General features: G+C 47.0%; 2 protein-coding genes across 2 annotated transcripts in view; one reads left to right on the top strand and one right to left on the bottom strand.

The window, feature by feature from the left end:
• Positions 1-9,462, top strand: part of ANKFY1 (ankyrin repeat and FYVE domain containing 1) — a 28,268-nt gene extending 18,806 nt beyond the window's left edge. The window contains exons 18-25 of the mRNA XM_018076518.3: positions 470-670; positions 1,896-2,072; positions 2,452-2,599; positions 2,831-2,921; positions 3,385-3,509; positions 3,721-3,867; positions 4,365-4,455; positions 5,753-9,462. Coding sequence (XP_017932007.1) covers positions 470-670; positions 1,896-2,072; positions 2,452-2,599; positions 2,831-2,921; positions 3,385-3,509; positions 3,721-3,867; positions 4,365-4,455; positions 5,753-5,885 — 1,113 coding nt within the window. The 3' untranslated portion in view covers positions 5,886-9,462. The remainder of the gene's footprint in view (positions 1-469; positions 671-1,895; positions 2,073-2,451; positions 2,600-2,830; positions 2,922-3,384; positions 3,510-3,720; positions 3,868-4,364; positions 4,456-5,752) is intronic.
• Positions 9,463-9,571: 109 nt separating this feature from the next.
• On the bottom strand, positions 9,572-15,109 carry LOC103763710 (neuferricin). The gene is made up of 3 exons (XM_029961251.1): positions 14,797-15,109; positions 14,007-14,193; positions 9,572-12,403 (listed from the first exon to the last, which is right to left on the bottom strand). Exons 1-3 carry the CDS (start codon positions 15,107-15,109, stop codon positions 12,190-12,192), a joined length of 714 nt encoding a protein of 237 aa, XP_029817111.1. The 3' UTR covers positions 9,572-12,189.
• Between the last annotated feature and the right edge of the window lie 195 nt (positions 15,110-15,304).

Here is a 15,304-nt window from a genome sequence, read left to right on the forward strand (position 1 = left end):
GACAGAAGCTTGACAGATAAGAACAAAGGAGATGAATGGGTAACATTTCTAGGTCCTGATGCTGTTGAAAGTGAGATCAGAATGAATCACAGAACACAGTCACAGAGCAGCCATGGCTGTAAACTGTTGCTTGATGCAGACAAATGATTAAACACCTCAGTTGAATTTGCTGTTAAATTTGAATGCTCATCTCTGCCCTCAAAATGACTATGTGGGAGATGTTACACTGAGCTACTTAAATGGCTCTGTAGCACAGGATTGAGGTCAACCTGTTTGGAGAAACAAATCCCAATTTGCTTTCCTTGCCCTGTGGATTTTGAGCTCCCACTGCAGCTCTGTGGTGTCCCTGCTGAAGGCAGCTGGGTGTGTCACAGAACTGAACTGTCAAGTTTGCTTGACACTTCAGAATTAGGGAAGAATTTGTGTATTACTGAATCTTCACGTAAGAAACTTCCTGGTTTCCTTCTAGGATGCAGAAGGAAGAACTCCAATCCATGTTGCCATTAGCAACCAGCACAATGTTATCATTCAGCTGATGATTTCACATCCAGATATTAAGCTGAATGTACGTGACAGGCAAGGAATGACTCCCTTTGCTTGTGCCATGACATATAAAAATAATAAAGCAGCTGAAGCAATCTTGAAGAGGGAACCAGGAGCTGCTGAACAGGTAAGCTGGGAGTGTTCAGACCATGCTGGTCCTGTTACTAGTTTGTGGTAACAGTTGTTCCACAGGTCAGTTCTGCTTCATCCTTTTGTGTCTGTACATGCAATCCGTTTGCCAGATGCCAAATTGTCTGTTGCAGGATTTATTAGGAAACTGTAGGATGTATGTCCTATGTGTGAGTAAGAACATTAAAGTTTAGTGTCTTGTCAAACCTTATCTTGTCAGTACTAAACTGAGGAACAGGCATATGTATATATAAGGAGAACATTCTAACTCTGCTCTTGTCTTGTGCTGGACTAGTACAGAAATAATCTATTACCCAGCTCTCCTAAAGCTATCCAAAACAGAAAACCTGACCTAAAATAGCTGAGAAATAGATGCTATGCTGCCCTGCTGAACTATAAAATCTCCAACTGTATCTTCAGGCTTCTGGTGTGACACTTCAGGCAGCTGTTCAGGAGATCCTTCCTACCCTGTGTAAGTTTAATTACTAGTAAAGTATTTCAGTGCTTAGTGAGCTCTTATTATATCTAAAACATAGTTATAAATACAAGTAGTTCTGGATATGCTTTAACATCAGCTTCAAGGCAAAGTTGAACAACATGTACTTGGTATTAAGCCAAAATGAATTCTCAGGTTGCCCAGAGAAGCTGTGGCTGCCCCATCCCTGGAAGTGTCCAAGGCCACGTTGGACAGGGCTTGGAGCAACCTGGGATAGTGGAAAGTGTCCCTGTCCATGGCAGGGGTGTTGGAACTGGATGGTCCCTTCCAACCCAAAGCATTCCATGGTTCTGTGAATACACTTTGCATCAGTGTGGCAGGATTGCATGTTGCTTCCTTCTCCTGCATTAACTGCCAGATTGACTCAAGCTTGTTTCATTTAACTGAATTTATCATTTACTGCTGCTCAGTGCTTCACTACAACAGCTGTTAACCTTTTGTCTGTCTAACAATACTCTCCAGTGTGTGGTCAAGCCCAGGTTATAAAGTGGAAATAAAGCAGTCTGCAGCAGGCTTGAGTGAGCAGTTGCATCAGATAACTGAACTGAGAAATCACCTGATAGATGTGATTAACAGATAAGTCTCTCGTGTCAGCCAGTGAAAGGAACAAGATTCTACAGTTCAAGTAGATGGAGCAAATGTCTCCTAGTGAAAATATGTCCTGCTACATAAAACAAGTTGTTCTGCAGCAGTAATGGATTTCATTTCACGTCCCTTTCTGCCACAGGTTGACAACAAAGGCCGGAATTTCCTCCATGTGGCTGTTCAGAACTCAGACATTGAGAGTGTGCTGTTCCTGATCAGTGTCCAGGCTAATGTGAACTCCAGGGTCCAGGATGCCTCCAAACTGACCCCTCTCCACCTGGCAGTCCAGGCTGGCTCCGAGATCATCGTGCGCAATCTGGTACGTGCTGGAGTCGCTTTTCCTCTGCTTAAAAATGCACCTTGTGGCTTAACACACAGTGCCTGGAACCTGGGGAAGGCACCTGAAGGTGACACCACTGTTTCTGAAACAGAAAGTTCCCTTAGTTTGTGCTGTTGCTGAGCTGCCCCAGGTTTGCAGCAATCCCTGGGCAGTGCCACTCACCTAAAGAACCTTCCCTTGCCCTTTCTACGCATTTGAACACAAACACAAGTTGCAGCAGCTCAGTAATGACAGCATTTTATATGTGCTGGAGGCCCTGCAGTACCTCTGTGCAGTGGAGTCTTGTGTGCTTCATTCACAGAAATAAAGGAATAGCCCTGGAAGCATGGCTGACCGTGTCCCTTTTGCCCCCTGACAGCTGCTGGCAGGGGCCCAGGTGAACGAGCTGACCAAGCACCGTCAGACTGCCCTTCACTTGGCAGCACAGCAGGACCTGCCCACCATTTGCTCAGTCCTTCTGGAGAACGGGGTGGACTTTGCAGCTGTAGATGAAAATGGAAATAATGGTAAATGTCAAGTTACACAAGTCAGTGCAAACACTTCAGTGGGTCTGGTGGTGGGGAGAGCCCACTGACAGGTCTTGTTCTGCAGGGGTGGAACAGAATGAAGGTCCAGGAAATCAGAGGTTTTGAGAGGGAAGATGAGAGAAGTGGAAGGGGGGTTGTTAATTTATTTATTAGGCTGCAATTATTGCTGACATTCAGAGTCTTGGACCTGGTTTTGTTTTTACTTTTCAGCTCTTCATCTGGCAGTGATGCACGGCCGGCTGAACAACATCCGGGTCCTCCTCACAGAGTGCAATGTGGATGCAGAAGCCTTTAATATCAGGTAATTATTTATAGTCTTGAGACTAAAAGAACCACATTCCGTTTTAAAATGTATGATTATATGACTGGTTTAAAAAATCAACAAGGATTTGGCTTGTATTATAATATTTATACACAAATTTGAGTGAAATGTGCAGATGATGCTGTGTCTAAATTCTGTGGAAATTATATGTATACACCAAGAAAAGAAAGTTAAAGTAGGCAGTTGAGATAAGCTCAGTTGGTTAGAGCATGGTGCTAATAACACCAAGGTTGTGGGGCTGATCCCTGTATGGACCATTCATTTAAGAGTTGGACTTGATGATCCTTCTGGGTCCCTTCCAACTCAGAATATTCTGTGTATGTGGTACTGAGTTACTGAGGTAATGGTTTAAGTCTGAACCAAACTTGAAAACAAGGAGAGTTGGATGAGGAACTGCAGTAGCAAGCAGACTTTGATCAGGATAACAAACTCTTTTCCCCAGAGGCCAGTCACCAATGCATATTTTGGGACAATATGGGAAAGATAATGCAGCAGCCATCTGTGACCTCTTCTTGGAGTGTATGCCAGAGTACCCTCTAGACAAACCTGATGCTGAAGGAAACACAGGTGGGTGAGACTCAACAGCTGTTGAATTTGAAAACCACTCAAGTTGTATTCATGGTATGTCACTTTTAAAGCTGGAATAATTGGCAGTAATATGTTAAATACAGTAAGATGCAAACATTGCACAGAAACTTAAAAACTAAAGATGCTGCTCTGCACTGAGGGTCCCACAGCCCACCACTCTGCTAGCAGGGAACTGGCTTTTATTTTTCAGTGCTGCTCTTGGCTTACATGAAGGGAAATGCCAACTTGTGTCGTGCAATAGTGAGAGCTGGGGCTCGGCTCGGAGTCAACAACAACCAGGGAGTCAACATCTTCAACTACCAAGTTGCTACAAAACAGCTTCTCTTTAGGCTGCTGGGTGAGTACCACTGGCTGCAGTGGGAAAGTGGTTTTAGCTTTTGCTTCTGGGATACTTCAGTGAAGGAAAGAACTCTGGGCACCTGACTTAGATGACAGTAGTTCCAGACAGGCTGAACTTGTGAATTTTATACTACTTTTGGGGGGGGGGTAGAAATACTAGTTTTTCTCACAATCAGCTGAGTAGCTGTACAATGCAGACCTGTCAAACTTAAATATTGCTTTTCCTGGAAGGATAGACATGGAAACTCCTGACTGGGTGTGTAGTCTGATATAGCCTAAAACCCAGACACTGCTTTTTAACTGCTGCTGTGTAGTTGCTGTGGGTAATGTGATGATGTTGAAAGCACCTAAACATTGTCTACAACCAAGACTGCAAGAGTAGTTAGATCCATTGTGCTGGCTGCAACCTAAAACTGGACAAAACCTCCTTAATATGTATAGTGAACTCAAAAGGTGTCTGAGCCCATTTTGTCTTAACATTTTTGCCTCTAACAGATATGCTGACAAAAGAACCTCCCTGGTGTGATGGCTCCAACTGCTATGAATGCACTGCCAAATTTGGAGTCACGACAAGAAAACATCACTGGTAACGTGACCCATCTTGCTGTGCTTACAAGGAAAGATTCCTCTCCCAAATGTAGTTAGGCTTGTTTCACCTGGTGGTTTAGGGAACCTCCATGTTAATGCAGGTGTATAACCACTAATCCAGCTGAAACATTCCACCCTGTCTTAGATCAGTAACTTGTGGTCTGACTAAAATCCTATCTTAAGCAGTTTGTGCATTTAATATTCTGACTAGCTGTAAATGAGAAATCCTGTCCAAGTTCCAGTAGTAAAACAGGATTTAAATGCCCACTTTCAGTAGTTGTCATGGAAAGAGTGATGCACTTCACTCCAAGGGAGAACAGTGTATTGTGTTGATATAGGACACTGAGTTAACAGAGTTCAGTGGTAAATGTGGCAGTGGTTTAGCAAGACTTGATGGCAAGGTACACTTGATTATTTACTGTATAGAGGATTGGGTCAGACAAAACTGAGGCTCAGAAGACCCCTTGTGTTCCAAACTCCTTCTCACTGGGAGTTCAGGTGTGACTGGATCCAGACTTAGTCCCAGGCTTGGCCAATGGCTTATGTCTAAAGGATGATACATGTGCAATCAATCCTTTAGATCACTTATTCAAGGTTTCAGCACTTATTCCCAATTCACTTACTGAGTATCTGACACTCTCAGCCCTGAGTAACCTTGAGAGGTGTCCCAGCTCCAGGGGAGATCCTGGTGTGCAGCCCACTGCCATGCAGGAGAGCTCAACAGGCTGTTCACTACTTATGGAACAAGATGATTGACTTGCAGCTCTGTTTGTCCCCAGAGCCCAGCTTAGCCAGACACAGCCTTTGGGACAGCCCTCTGGCTGTTCTTTATCCAGGACAGGCAGGAGGGAGCACACCAGCCCTGTGTGGGGCTGACCTGCTCTGAAACAGGAGAGAGATTTGAGCAGGTGTTGCCAGCTCAGCTTTGGGGTTCTGTTTGTAAGGGCTGAAAATGCTGACACGAGTTGCCTTTTTCAACTAGTCTGAACTTCTCCAAACATGCTGGGTTAGAGGGATGTTAAGCTAAGATTTTCTTAGCCCAGTGTTCCAGAGAAACCACAGGTGGATCAGTTGAAGTTGTACCAGTTGACTGACCAGTACAGAAGCATCATGTGGTTTTGGCATTAGTAAACTCTTCCATGAGAGATATCAGAAGATACAAGACAAACATAGCATTTCAATTGGTACTGTCCATTTTAGTGATGACAGCATTGATAAAGAATGTCATAAAGACTAAAATCCTGGTGTTGATTAGGAGTGAACTCACTTTTCTCCCACCCCTCTTCTCCCAACAGCCGACACTGTGGACGCCTGCTCTGCCATAAGTGCTCAACAAAGGAGATTCCCATCATAAAATTTGATCTGAACAAGCCAGTCCGAGTTTGCAACATCTGCTTTGATGTCCTGACTCTGGGAGGAGTCTCCTAGTATGCTGTGGAAGTAAAGGGATTCCCAGTCAGTGCTCCTGACAGCAGCTCTGCTTACAAGCCCTCTGGATAGGGAAGAGGAGGCCTATACATGTCTTCTGCAATAGACTGAACTAATTAAGGACCCTGTTATGATATACTCTGGTATAAATGACTTTGTATGACTGTAAATGTATCAGGCTGTGATAGACTTCACTAGGAATTCGAGTGGATCGTGGCAACCAAGTGACAAAAGAACTTAGACCCTCTTCTAGTTGCAGTGGGGTATGGAAGCTGAAACTTAGACTGTTTGAATCGATGCAAAACAGGTCTGTCCTTGACATGGTGCTTTGCACTGAGCAACTCTATTAAGTCCTGTGGCTTTCAGGCTGCTTAGTAGAGATGGCATTAAGTTTCAGGGTAACCAGGTATCTTTCTTTGCTTTGTCTTAAAGATAAATGTTCCCCTTCTCTAGAGAAGACTTCTTGTGAAGCTAAACTGAGCTGTTGCAACCACTGTTCATTTCAAGAAACTCTTCAAACCCGGGGTAGTTCTAAGTATAGCTCAAGAATTGTGGCCTTACAACAGAAAGCTTTACACCATCTGATGCAAAGCAGTCAGAATTGCAGACCCACATCTCGATACCTCCTCAGCAAAGTCTCATCAGCTTTAGCATGTTCAGAAGTGCAGGATTGCTTTAGGCAGTAAATGCTCTTGCTCATCCCTGCTAGAACTGTCAGTCTTTGTTGCACTTTCATTTTTACGTCGCTGGTCCTTCCAGTCCAGGGAACTTGTGCAAATGGCTGAGTTGGCTGAAAGGCCTGAGCATGTGCTAAAGGAGAAACACTAAACCTGGGCAAGTCAAACTCACAGTACAGCAATAAATGCTGAAGTGCATTAGGAATCCCATGAGGGGGACAGTAGCACTTTCCTTGGTTTACAGAGCCTGGTGACTGCTGGGGGAGAGCCAGGAGCCCTGCCAGTGTAGAATGTGCTGCACCTCGAGACACTAAATTTGGGTCCATTTTCAGCAGGATTGCTGGTGAGTGGGACTGTGTGTGGAGGCTTCCTATTAGGAGTAAGCTGCAGTATTTTAATCTAGGCTGGTCATGCTCTTTTAAACATGGTTGATCCGTGAAAACCCATCACCACGTTGTGCAGGTGAACAGGAAGGGACTTTCCTGGTAGACCAAGTTGTGATTTGATGGCCAAAGGCTTCAGTTAGGAAAAATGGGTACTTAAGCAAAACTACCTGCCATGTTAAGGCTGTTTTTATCCCAAGAGATGAACGTAGTTTAGACTCAGCTCAGCATTCCTCATCTGTGCTCCATGAACTGGTGTGCACTGATGTAATGACTGTTATTTCCAATGAACACTTGGACAGTTGGGGACAGTGACTTGCCAGTCTTAAAGAGTCAGATGAGATGATAAACCAGACTGCTGCTGTAGGGGAGACTTGCTTGAGGTTGTTCTCAAACTTGTCCAAGGAGAGGACAGGAGAGGGTGTAACTGCTGACATTTGCACAATGAATTTCACGTCAAGTCTCACTTGATCTGCACTTTGATCTCCCAATATGCACATGTTGTAACTGGAATCACCCCTGTAACACTAGGAAGAGTAATGGATGACCATACAAACTTGTCTCACTGTTTGATGTCTGCTGCTGTCCTGTTCCAACAGAATGCCCTGGGTAACACAGCTGGTCTCTTAACACAGTTACTAATCCAAATGGTGCATCTCTGGCATAATATTGTAAGTGAATGTGGGACTATAGTGGTGTCAGTTAATGCTGGTGACAGAACTAATGGTGTCAGTCAACTGCAAGCTACAGTCTGGGTTCTTTGAAATAGGTGATGGCAAACATTGTACTTTTAGTCCATTGCTTTCTGATGTTTCAGGGTGTCACTGGCTGTAAGTCTGTAGCAGTGAAAGTTAATGTGGAGAGAGTGAATTTGGTGAAAGAATCCTGCCTGTAGTGTGTCCCATGGGAACACCTTGACTTCCTTCTTGGTTTGGAGCTGCAGAGCTGTGGAGGGGTAAGTGTGTGCTCAGAATGCTTCCAGACACTGGTAGAGGAGTGGTTTTCCAAGGCCACAGCCTATGGACTTCAACTCAGTTGGAAAACTGCACAATATGTAAGTGCTAAAGCATTGAAACATCACTTTTTCAGTGACTTCTCTGGAAGGGGCAAAGGAACAGGGAGCTCAGCTCTAACAAAATAAGCAAGCTTTTAACTGATGGAAAAGTGTGGATGTGGTGAAAACTCAACTGAATGGCAAGTTTAAGGCTGGCTAGTTGCTCTTTTAGAAAGTAGAATATTAATTAAAACTGTGTAAAACTCTGAAAGATTTGGGAAACCATCTGTAGTGTTCCTGTTTTGCTGTTTACAGCTAGTACTGTCCCAGCTTTCTTACTGAAGTCTGAAATGACAGTTAAGGTTATTGATAAATGTACAGTCTAAAGTGTTCATTAAAGCAACTAAATTCAACAAATTTGATCATTTTAAAGTGCCTTTGAGATAGTTTCCTTCCAGCCAACTCTGAATAGCTTTCTGCCAGAGCTAAAGGGGAAAAGCTCAACAACTTGAACCAAAACCCAAGTCAGTTCTTTTCTAGTTCAGCTGAGGAGGTTGACTCCACCAACAAGTGGTGGGACTCAGCCCATCCCACACTCTGCCTAGTATTGGTCTGGGCTCTCAGACCTCTGAGGCTTTCTGGGAGTTTTGCTGGCAATGCTCCACTGCAGGGTACAAATGTGAACGAGGCACTTGGTGACGTAGTGGTGGTCAACACATTTCAAACTCTAAGCAACTGCTCTTCCCTTTTTGTAGCATTACACAGTGGTGACCAAACCCCCCACCCCTTCCCCCTGCTGTCTTTTAGTGGTATCTATTAACTTCAGACTCAAGCCTGCCAAGCATTGAACAAAAGGGTAAATGGAGAACACAGTGGTGTCCCTGGGAAGTGCTGCTGCCACACCAGGCTCCAGGCATTTCAGCAGGGCTGCCTGGGGAGTCTGGGTGGTTCGTGCTGTAGCTTTTTGTTCTGAGACTGGATTCCTTTTGATTGCAGTCACCCAGCACTCTTACACAAGGACAAAACGTGGTCTGAGGTTCTGTGTCTCTGTACAAGGTGCAGTCACCGTTTCACACCACTGAGTGGAGTGAGGTCAGTGTTCAAGGTACTCCAGAGTAAGTTGCTGGCTAAAAGCTGACATGCCTTAATGACTTCCTGTGCTGGAGATTAACAGCTTGTACAACTGCTCAGTAGTGCTTCTAAACTAACATGGAACAGTATGGGAGGCCAAGGCTGGATTGTTCTGTAGATCAAATGTTAATAGGCAAGTCCTCTCTTTTCTGTAACCAGCAGAGGTGGGTACTGCAGCAAACTTGTCTCTAGAAAAATCAAAGCTTGTACGAGTGACAGAAGTAACTCTGAACCTTCTAATACCCTCTGTGAAATAGAAAAGGAAGTCTTAGAACAATGGCATTTTATCTGCAATGTTTTGTCTGGAGTCATTGTAAAAATGTATTTTTCCAATATGCATTACTTTGTTGTGTAATGATTCTACTTGTAATAAAATGCAGAACTAGACGATGCATCCTGAGGTGAAACCTTGCTAAGGACACATCTGCTCCTGGGGAGAGCTGTCCCCTCTGCCAGCTACCCTTCCAAACCACAAGGAAAACCAGGGATACAGCATCCAGTTGGGCATGACAGCTTTTATTCTTTGTTCTGAAATTATTCCAGGTGTTCATTTTCACGTGGAACTGCTACACTTTCTTTTGGCTGACAAGACCTGTAGTTTGTACCTCTGTGAATGCCTTATACCAGACTTATGTGTAATCAGTGAAACAATCCAGCTCCCCCCAGGCCAGAGCTGGTTCCTGGAGTGAATCAGTTCAAGTGGCAGACACTTGGTGCACTCAGCTGTGTGCTGGGGGGCAGCCCAGCCCCCTGGGAGGGCACAGAGCTGCTGCAGCTTCACTTCAGGAGCAGGAAAACCCCACTGCAACAGCAAAGCCAGCCAGGCCCCCGGGGTGACACTGTGGTGCATTAGGCTTTTATTAATAAAACTTACTAAAGTCCAGATGGATGGTGACCTTTATTAGAACACTGTCTGTGGTGACTTGTCCTCTCTCAATTGCTCTTTTCTTCCCACCCTTTTCCACCATGGGAGAATCCAGGTGAGCTGCTCAATGGAAGTACAAGCAGGACACTCCTGGAGCACTTCAGGTCAGTGAGGGTGTCTCCCTGTTTGCTTTAATAGATGACTTATTCCCAGTGCAAGGCAAACTTTCCCCCCCTGGTGATTCCAAACACTAAACTGAGAAATAAACTGAATTGGTTTTCAACCAACTTGAACTTAAAGCAAAATCCTCCTCCCCTGCCTTCCTCCAGCAGTTTATTTGATTTTGGTGTAGCTCCTGCAATCAAAACCATCCCCTCAGCACTGTTTGTGTAGTGATGGGGTGTTACAGCAAGATCAAACTGGCTTAGAAGTTAGAGCTGGTCCACCTTCACTAGGCCTGACTTGCTCTCACAAACTACTTCTTACACTATTTAATAATATGGAATTTGCTGCAACGTTTAAATAGCTTTAGAAAGTTCCTTTAAAGGTATTCCAATCATCTTGGAGAATGGTTTCACCAGTTTAACAAGAAAATGCATTTAAACAGGTGCTATTTAAAGCAAAGGCCATGCTGGCACTTCCCCTGCCCACCAGGCCCTGGAGGCAGGGAAGCTTTGCAGCTCTCCTGCACCTCTCACTCAGCTTCTCATCCTCAGGAGTGTTGTGTGAAAGGAGCAGTTCCACCCCCAGAGCTGGTTCAGTTCTGCCCCACATGTCCCACTCCCCCTGTCACTGGGAAGAGCTGCCTGAAGTGCCTTGGGGGGCTTCTCAAGGTGATGGTGGAAAAGAAACACACCAGGATTAGGTTAAAACCCCCACACCCCCCCTAAACCTCTATCACAACCAGCATTTACCTGTTCAAGTTCCCCTGTGGCTCCATCCATGGCAGCTGTAGCATCTGAACTTTATCAGTGAAAAGTGATGTAGAAGTCCTCCAGCAAGGGAGTGATTATTGTTACTTTGAAGTAATTTACTGCCCAGCCTTCTCTAAGCTTGCTAATTAACTGATCATTTAGTTCTGGGGTCTTTCTTTAGAGGTGGCAGTAGCTAAAAATGAATTTATAAACACCTTCCAGCTGCTTATAAATAGGTGGTAGCTGCCCTAAGGAAAAGAACTGACCACAGCTCAGCAGAGACTGTGTTTTGCTGGACTCTTGATCTGGGTGTCTCTCAAGGCTCAGCTATACCAGGAACTGATTTTAACAGCAGATTCTACCAAAACCAGCACCTGGTTCCCTGCAGCCTGGGGTTTATAGTGCCTGGGCCCTGTGCAGGTGTTCATTTGTCCTTTTCAGCAGAAAAATGGCAATGACCTGCCCTGGTCTTCTGGGAATCACTCATAATACTGAATTTTGCCACGGATTTTAAGGGAGCTGGGCCTTGGGAAGACACATCCAGCTCAGTCTGATGGGCACAGACCAGATGGGAGGATGTCAGAGACCAGAATGGAAAGAGGAGGCAGATTATTGGATGGTTGTGTTGCCACACAGGCAATAACAAAAGCTATTTAAAACTACTCATTCCTGATCTGAACAGTTTGAAAGTGGTGAATCACAGAGCAGGAGGGTGCTCATAGGTGGCTTCCCATGTCTAATGCAAACACTGAAGGAGGAAATCCAGCTCTGGCCTTTGCCTTTTGTACTCCGAGACATTGATAAAGCTTGTGTGTAACCCAACTGCACAAGCTCCCAGATACTGTGTACCCTGCCTGGAGGAGAAATTCAGGCTTCTCCCTGCTACCTTTAAACTCTCTGGAGCAAATCAGGTACCTGGGAAGGAGCATCAGCACAGAAATGCAGCCTGGCCTGAGGACGGTGCACGAGCTGAGGTCAGTGATGCTGCAGCAGCTCTGTGCTCACTGACCCCACTGCCTCAACACCCAACATGTCCCACCACTGTGCACACAAACATCTATTTCCTGGCTGCAGAAAAAAGCAGTTTTTAAATAGAATTCAGGCCGTGCATCTTACAGTTGTAAAAATACCACAGGAACAAAGGAAGTCCCCTGTTCCTGATTTTGTACTAAAGTGTTTCCCCCCTCCCTCAGCTCCATCTCCACAGGTTAAAAAGCACCACAAATAACATGGAATTGTTATTTGCACAGACAGCTGGAAGGGATGGAGCTGGAGCTGCCCACCCACAGTGTGATGTTCCGCTGCAGGATTCTCTGTGCCCTGGAATCCAGCCCCTGGACTCACCCCGGGAGGACACACTGCTCGGCCAGGGCAGGGCAGCCCTCGTACTCCTGCAGGTGAGGGTTATCCAGGTCCCCCCTGTCACTGTGCTGGGAGGAGGGTGGGTGGCCCCAGGGGGGCCCTGTGCTCCTCACACACACACAGTGACTCCCCCTGGAGCCAGGGCGGTGCAGCTTCCGAGGGACTCCGGCCCAGGCTCTGCTCACTCCCCCACTGGGAAGGGAAAAGGAACATAAATCACAATTCAAACCCATGGAAATGCTTCCAGTGCATAGAGAATCATTAGGAAAAAAAAACCCCAAGGCAAACTGGGGGAATTAGAACTAACAATACACCCCACTGAGGTCGACTTTGCTCCCAGCAGCCCCCATCCCACAGCTCTGTGATCCCTTTTTTACTGGCTGTGCTTCAGAAACCTGAGGCCTGAACCTGGTTTCATCACTGCTGCTACACACTCCCACCCTTCTGGGAGTGACCAACTTCTGTGTCCCACATTTCCAGCGCTGGAAAAGGAACCACAGCCCTGTGCCTTTTCTGGAGGTACCTCATTGCTCACAGGTGACCACACGTCATCACAGAGTGGTTTGGGTTGGAAGGGACCTCAAAGATCACCCAATCCACCCCTTGCCATGAGCAGGGACACATTCCACTAAACCAAGCTGCTCAAGGCCTTCTGTGCCTGCACTGAACACAGTGATTTGGAGAACTGAGGCAAAAGGAAAAATTTCAAGTACTTCCCCAGCTAATTCACTGTGTCTCTACACCTTTAAATGTCTATTTCTAGGCCCAATCCTGCCTGTTCCCCCAACCACAGCAGCTTTTAAACCTGTAAACTCCTACACCAGTCCCAAGGCTGCACCCAAGCTCAGTCCCACAGAGGAGCAGGTCCCCAAGGTCCCCAGAGCTGCCCAACCACTCTGCAGTGTGGGCTGTGAAATGATTTAACCTTCAAACAAAACAGTCCCTAAACTGAGAGCAGAACACAGCTAAATAGGAAAATAAGTAGGAAATGACTATTCAAAGCTCAACCTCATTTTTATGTGGTTTAAGTGAAAACTGTTGTGGCAGCAGCCTGTCAGACAGGCTGTGAAACTGTGGCAAAAACACAAGTTAATGCTTGTATTCCTGAGAGGGGAGAGAACCTGCTCCAGTCCCAGTCCTACTGGGGTTTTTGTCCTGTTTTCCTGAGAACAGGAGGATCATGCACATGTGGTAAATTCTGAAGCCTGATTTTGATTCCAGTGTGAGAGAAGAGGTTGTTTACCCTGGAGAAAAGGAGGCTCAGGGGGGACCCTCTCTCCAACTCCCTGACAGGAGGGGGGAGCTGGGGGGGGTTGGGCTCTGCTCCCAGGGAACAAGGGACAGAATGAGAGCAAACAGCCTCAAGTAGCACCAGGGGAGGTTTAGGTTTGATTTTGGGTAAAATTCCTTCATGGAAAGGGTTGTCCAGCCCTGGCCCAGGGTAGTGGAGGAGCCCCATCCCTGGAGGGTTTAACAGACTGTGGATGTGGCAACTGGGGACATGTTTTAGTGGTGGCCTTGGTAGTGCTGGGGGAACTCAATGATCTTGGAGTGCTCTTCCCACCTGAACAATCCTGTGAATGCAGACAGGGAAAGGGACCATGCCTGGGGTATTCCAGCCACGGCAGCACTGCTGCACATGGAACCTGTGCCCTGCTGTGCAGTGGTGGCTGCAGGAGCCAGGACACCTTCCTGCACCCCTCCTGCCAGGGGAGCAATGACACAGTGCAGGGCCCCCAAAAAGGGGCAGAAATGCTCTGCTCCAAAGGATCCACGACGTGGGAAGGCAGTTTACCTCTGTGTGGAGCACCAGAAGCGGGTGCCCTTGGCAGAGCTCCACTCAGAGTTGCAGGGTGGGAACTGCTGCTTCCTCTGCTCACTTTCTGCTTGGGATTTCAGAGCTTCCTCAATGGCAGCCTCAGCCTCCCTCAGGGCTTCTGTGGGTGCCCCGTTCTCATCGTAGAACCTCCCCACCAGCTTCCCTGGGAGAGAAGATCAATTAAGACCACAGTGTTTCCAGGCAGGGAAAATGCATAGTCCTGGTGGCTTTTTTTATTTGTTATTTGAAGGCAAAAAAAAGGAGGATGTCACCGTGGCCCAATTTTAGAACTGAACTGAGCTTACATCCCTTCAAATAACTCTTGGCTCACCCAGCAATTTACCCATATTAATAAATCCACACAGGACAAGCTTAGGCACAGACAGAAACCAAAGCCACTTTCAGCAGCAGAACCCACCCATGCACCTCTTTCCCCAAAATAGCTTTCCTGCACTGCTGCTCCTGCAGTCTCCCAAGTCCTGCTGATTTCAGGCTGGCTCCACGCCTTTGGCTCAGGAAAAGCAGGGCAGAGCTGAAAGCCCAGGTGGGAAAACCATTCAGCTTCCCCTCAGAGGGAAGCAAACCTCAAACTGGGTGTGCCTGGACAGCAGCTCCAGTTGGGCACTCGCAGGGTTCGGGGTCTGCAGCACAGAGAGACCCTCACCAAGGTGATGCCCCGGAGATAAAACCTGGTATTTTGCCCCCAGCCTTCCACCGTTCCCCCCACCGTGTGTCCCCTGTGAGCCCCCCCAGCCCCAGCACCCACCCACGGGCTCGTAGTTGTCATTGTAGAAGCTCAGCCAGCCCTGGATGGAGAGCAGCTCCTGCGGGGACAGCGCCGACACGTCGTCCACCAGCCCCGACGCCGTGAAGTCGCCCGTGGCAAACGCTCTGGTGGCATCTCTGCCTGAGGGGTGAGAGCCCAGCCAGGGGTGAGACCCCCAGACGGGGGGTGAGACCTCAGCCAAGGAGCAAATTCCTGTGCCAGGGGTGAGTCCCCAGTCATGGAATGAATTCCCCAGCCATGGAGTGAACTCCCAGTCATGGAATGAATTCCCCAGCCATGGAGTGATTCCCATCCCCCAGCCATGGAGTGAGTTCCCAGTCATGGAATGAATTCCCCAGCCATGGAGTGAATTCCCATGCCAGGGTGAGACCCCAGCCAGGGGGTGAGACCCTATTCCCCAGCCATGAAGTGAATTCCTGTGCCAGGGTGTGAGACCTCATTTCCCAGCCATGGAGTGAATTCCTTTGCCAGGGGATGCAACCCCTGA

This window comes from Manacus vitellinus, unplaced genomic scaffold (genome assembly GCF_001715985.3).
Source record: "Manacus vitellinus isolate BGI_N305 unplaced genomic scaffold, ASM171598v3 scaffold_32_pilon, whole genome shotgun sequence".
In the NCBI taxonomy this organism is placed as follows: Eukaryota; Metazoa; Chordata; class Aves; order Passeriformes; family Pipridae; genus Manacus; species Manacus vitellinus.

What these genes read in the sequence shown, in the direction of transcription:
- LOC103763710 (XM_029961251.1), bottom strand. Translation starts at nt 15,109, where the DNA reads ATGGGAATCACTCCATGGCTGGGGAATTCATTCCATGACTGGGAGTTC. An exon ending in TGACAACTACGAGCCCGTGG is followed by an intron (nt 14,194 to 14,796) that starts GTGGGTGCTGGG and finishes CTTCTCTCCCAG; the next exon opens with GGAAGCTGGTGGGGAGGTTC. An exon ending in TTCTGGTGCTCCACACAGAG is followed by an intron (nt 12,404 to 14,006) that starts GTAAACTGCCTT and finishes TTCCCTTCCCAG; the next exon opens with TGGGGGAGTGAGCAGAGCCT.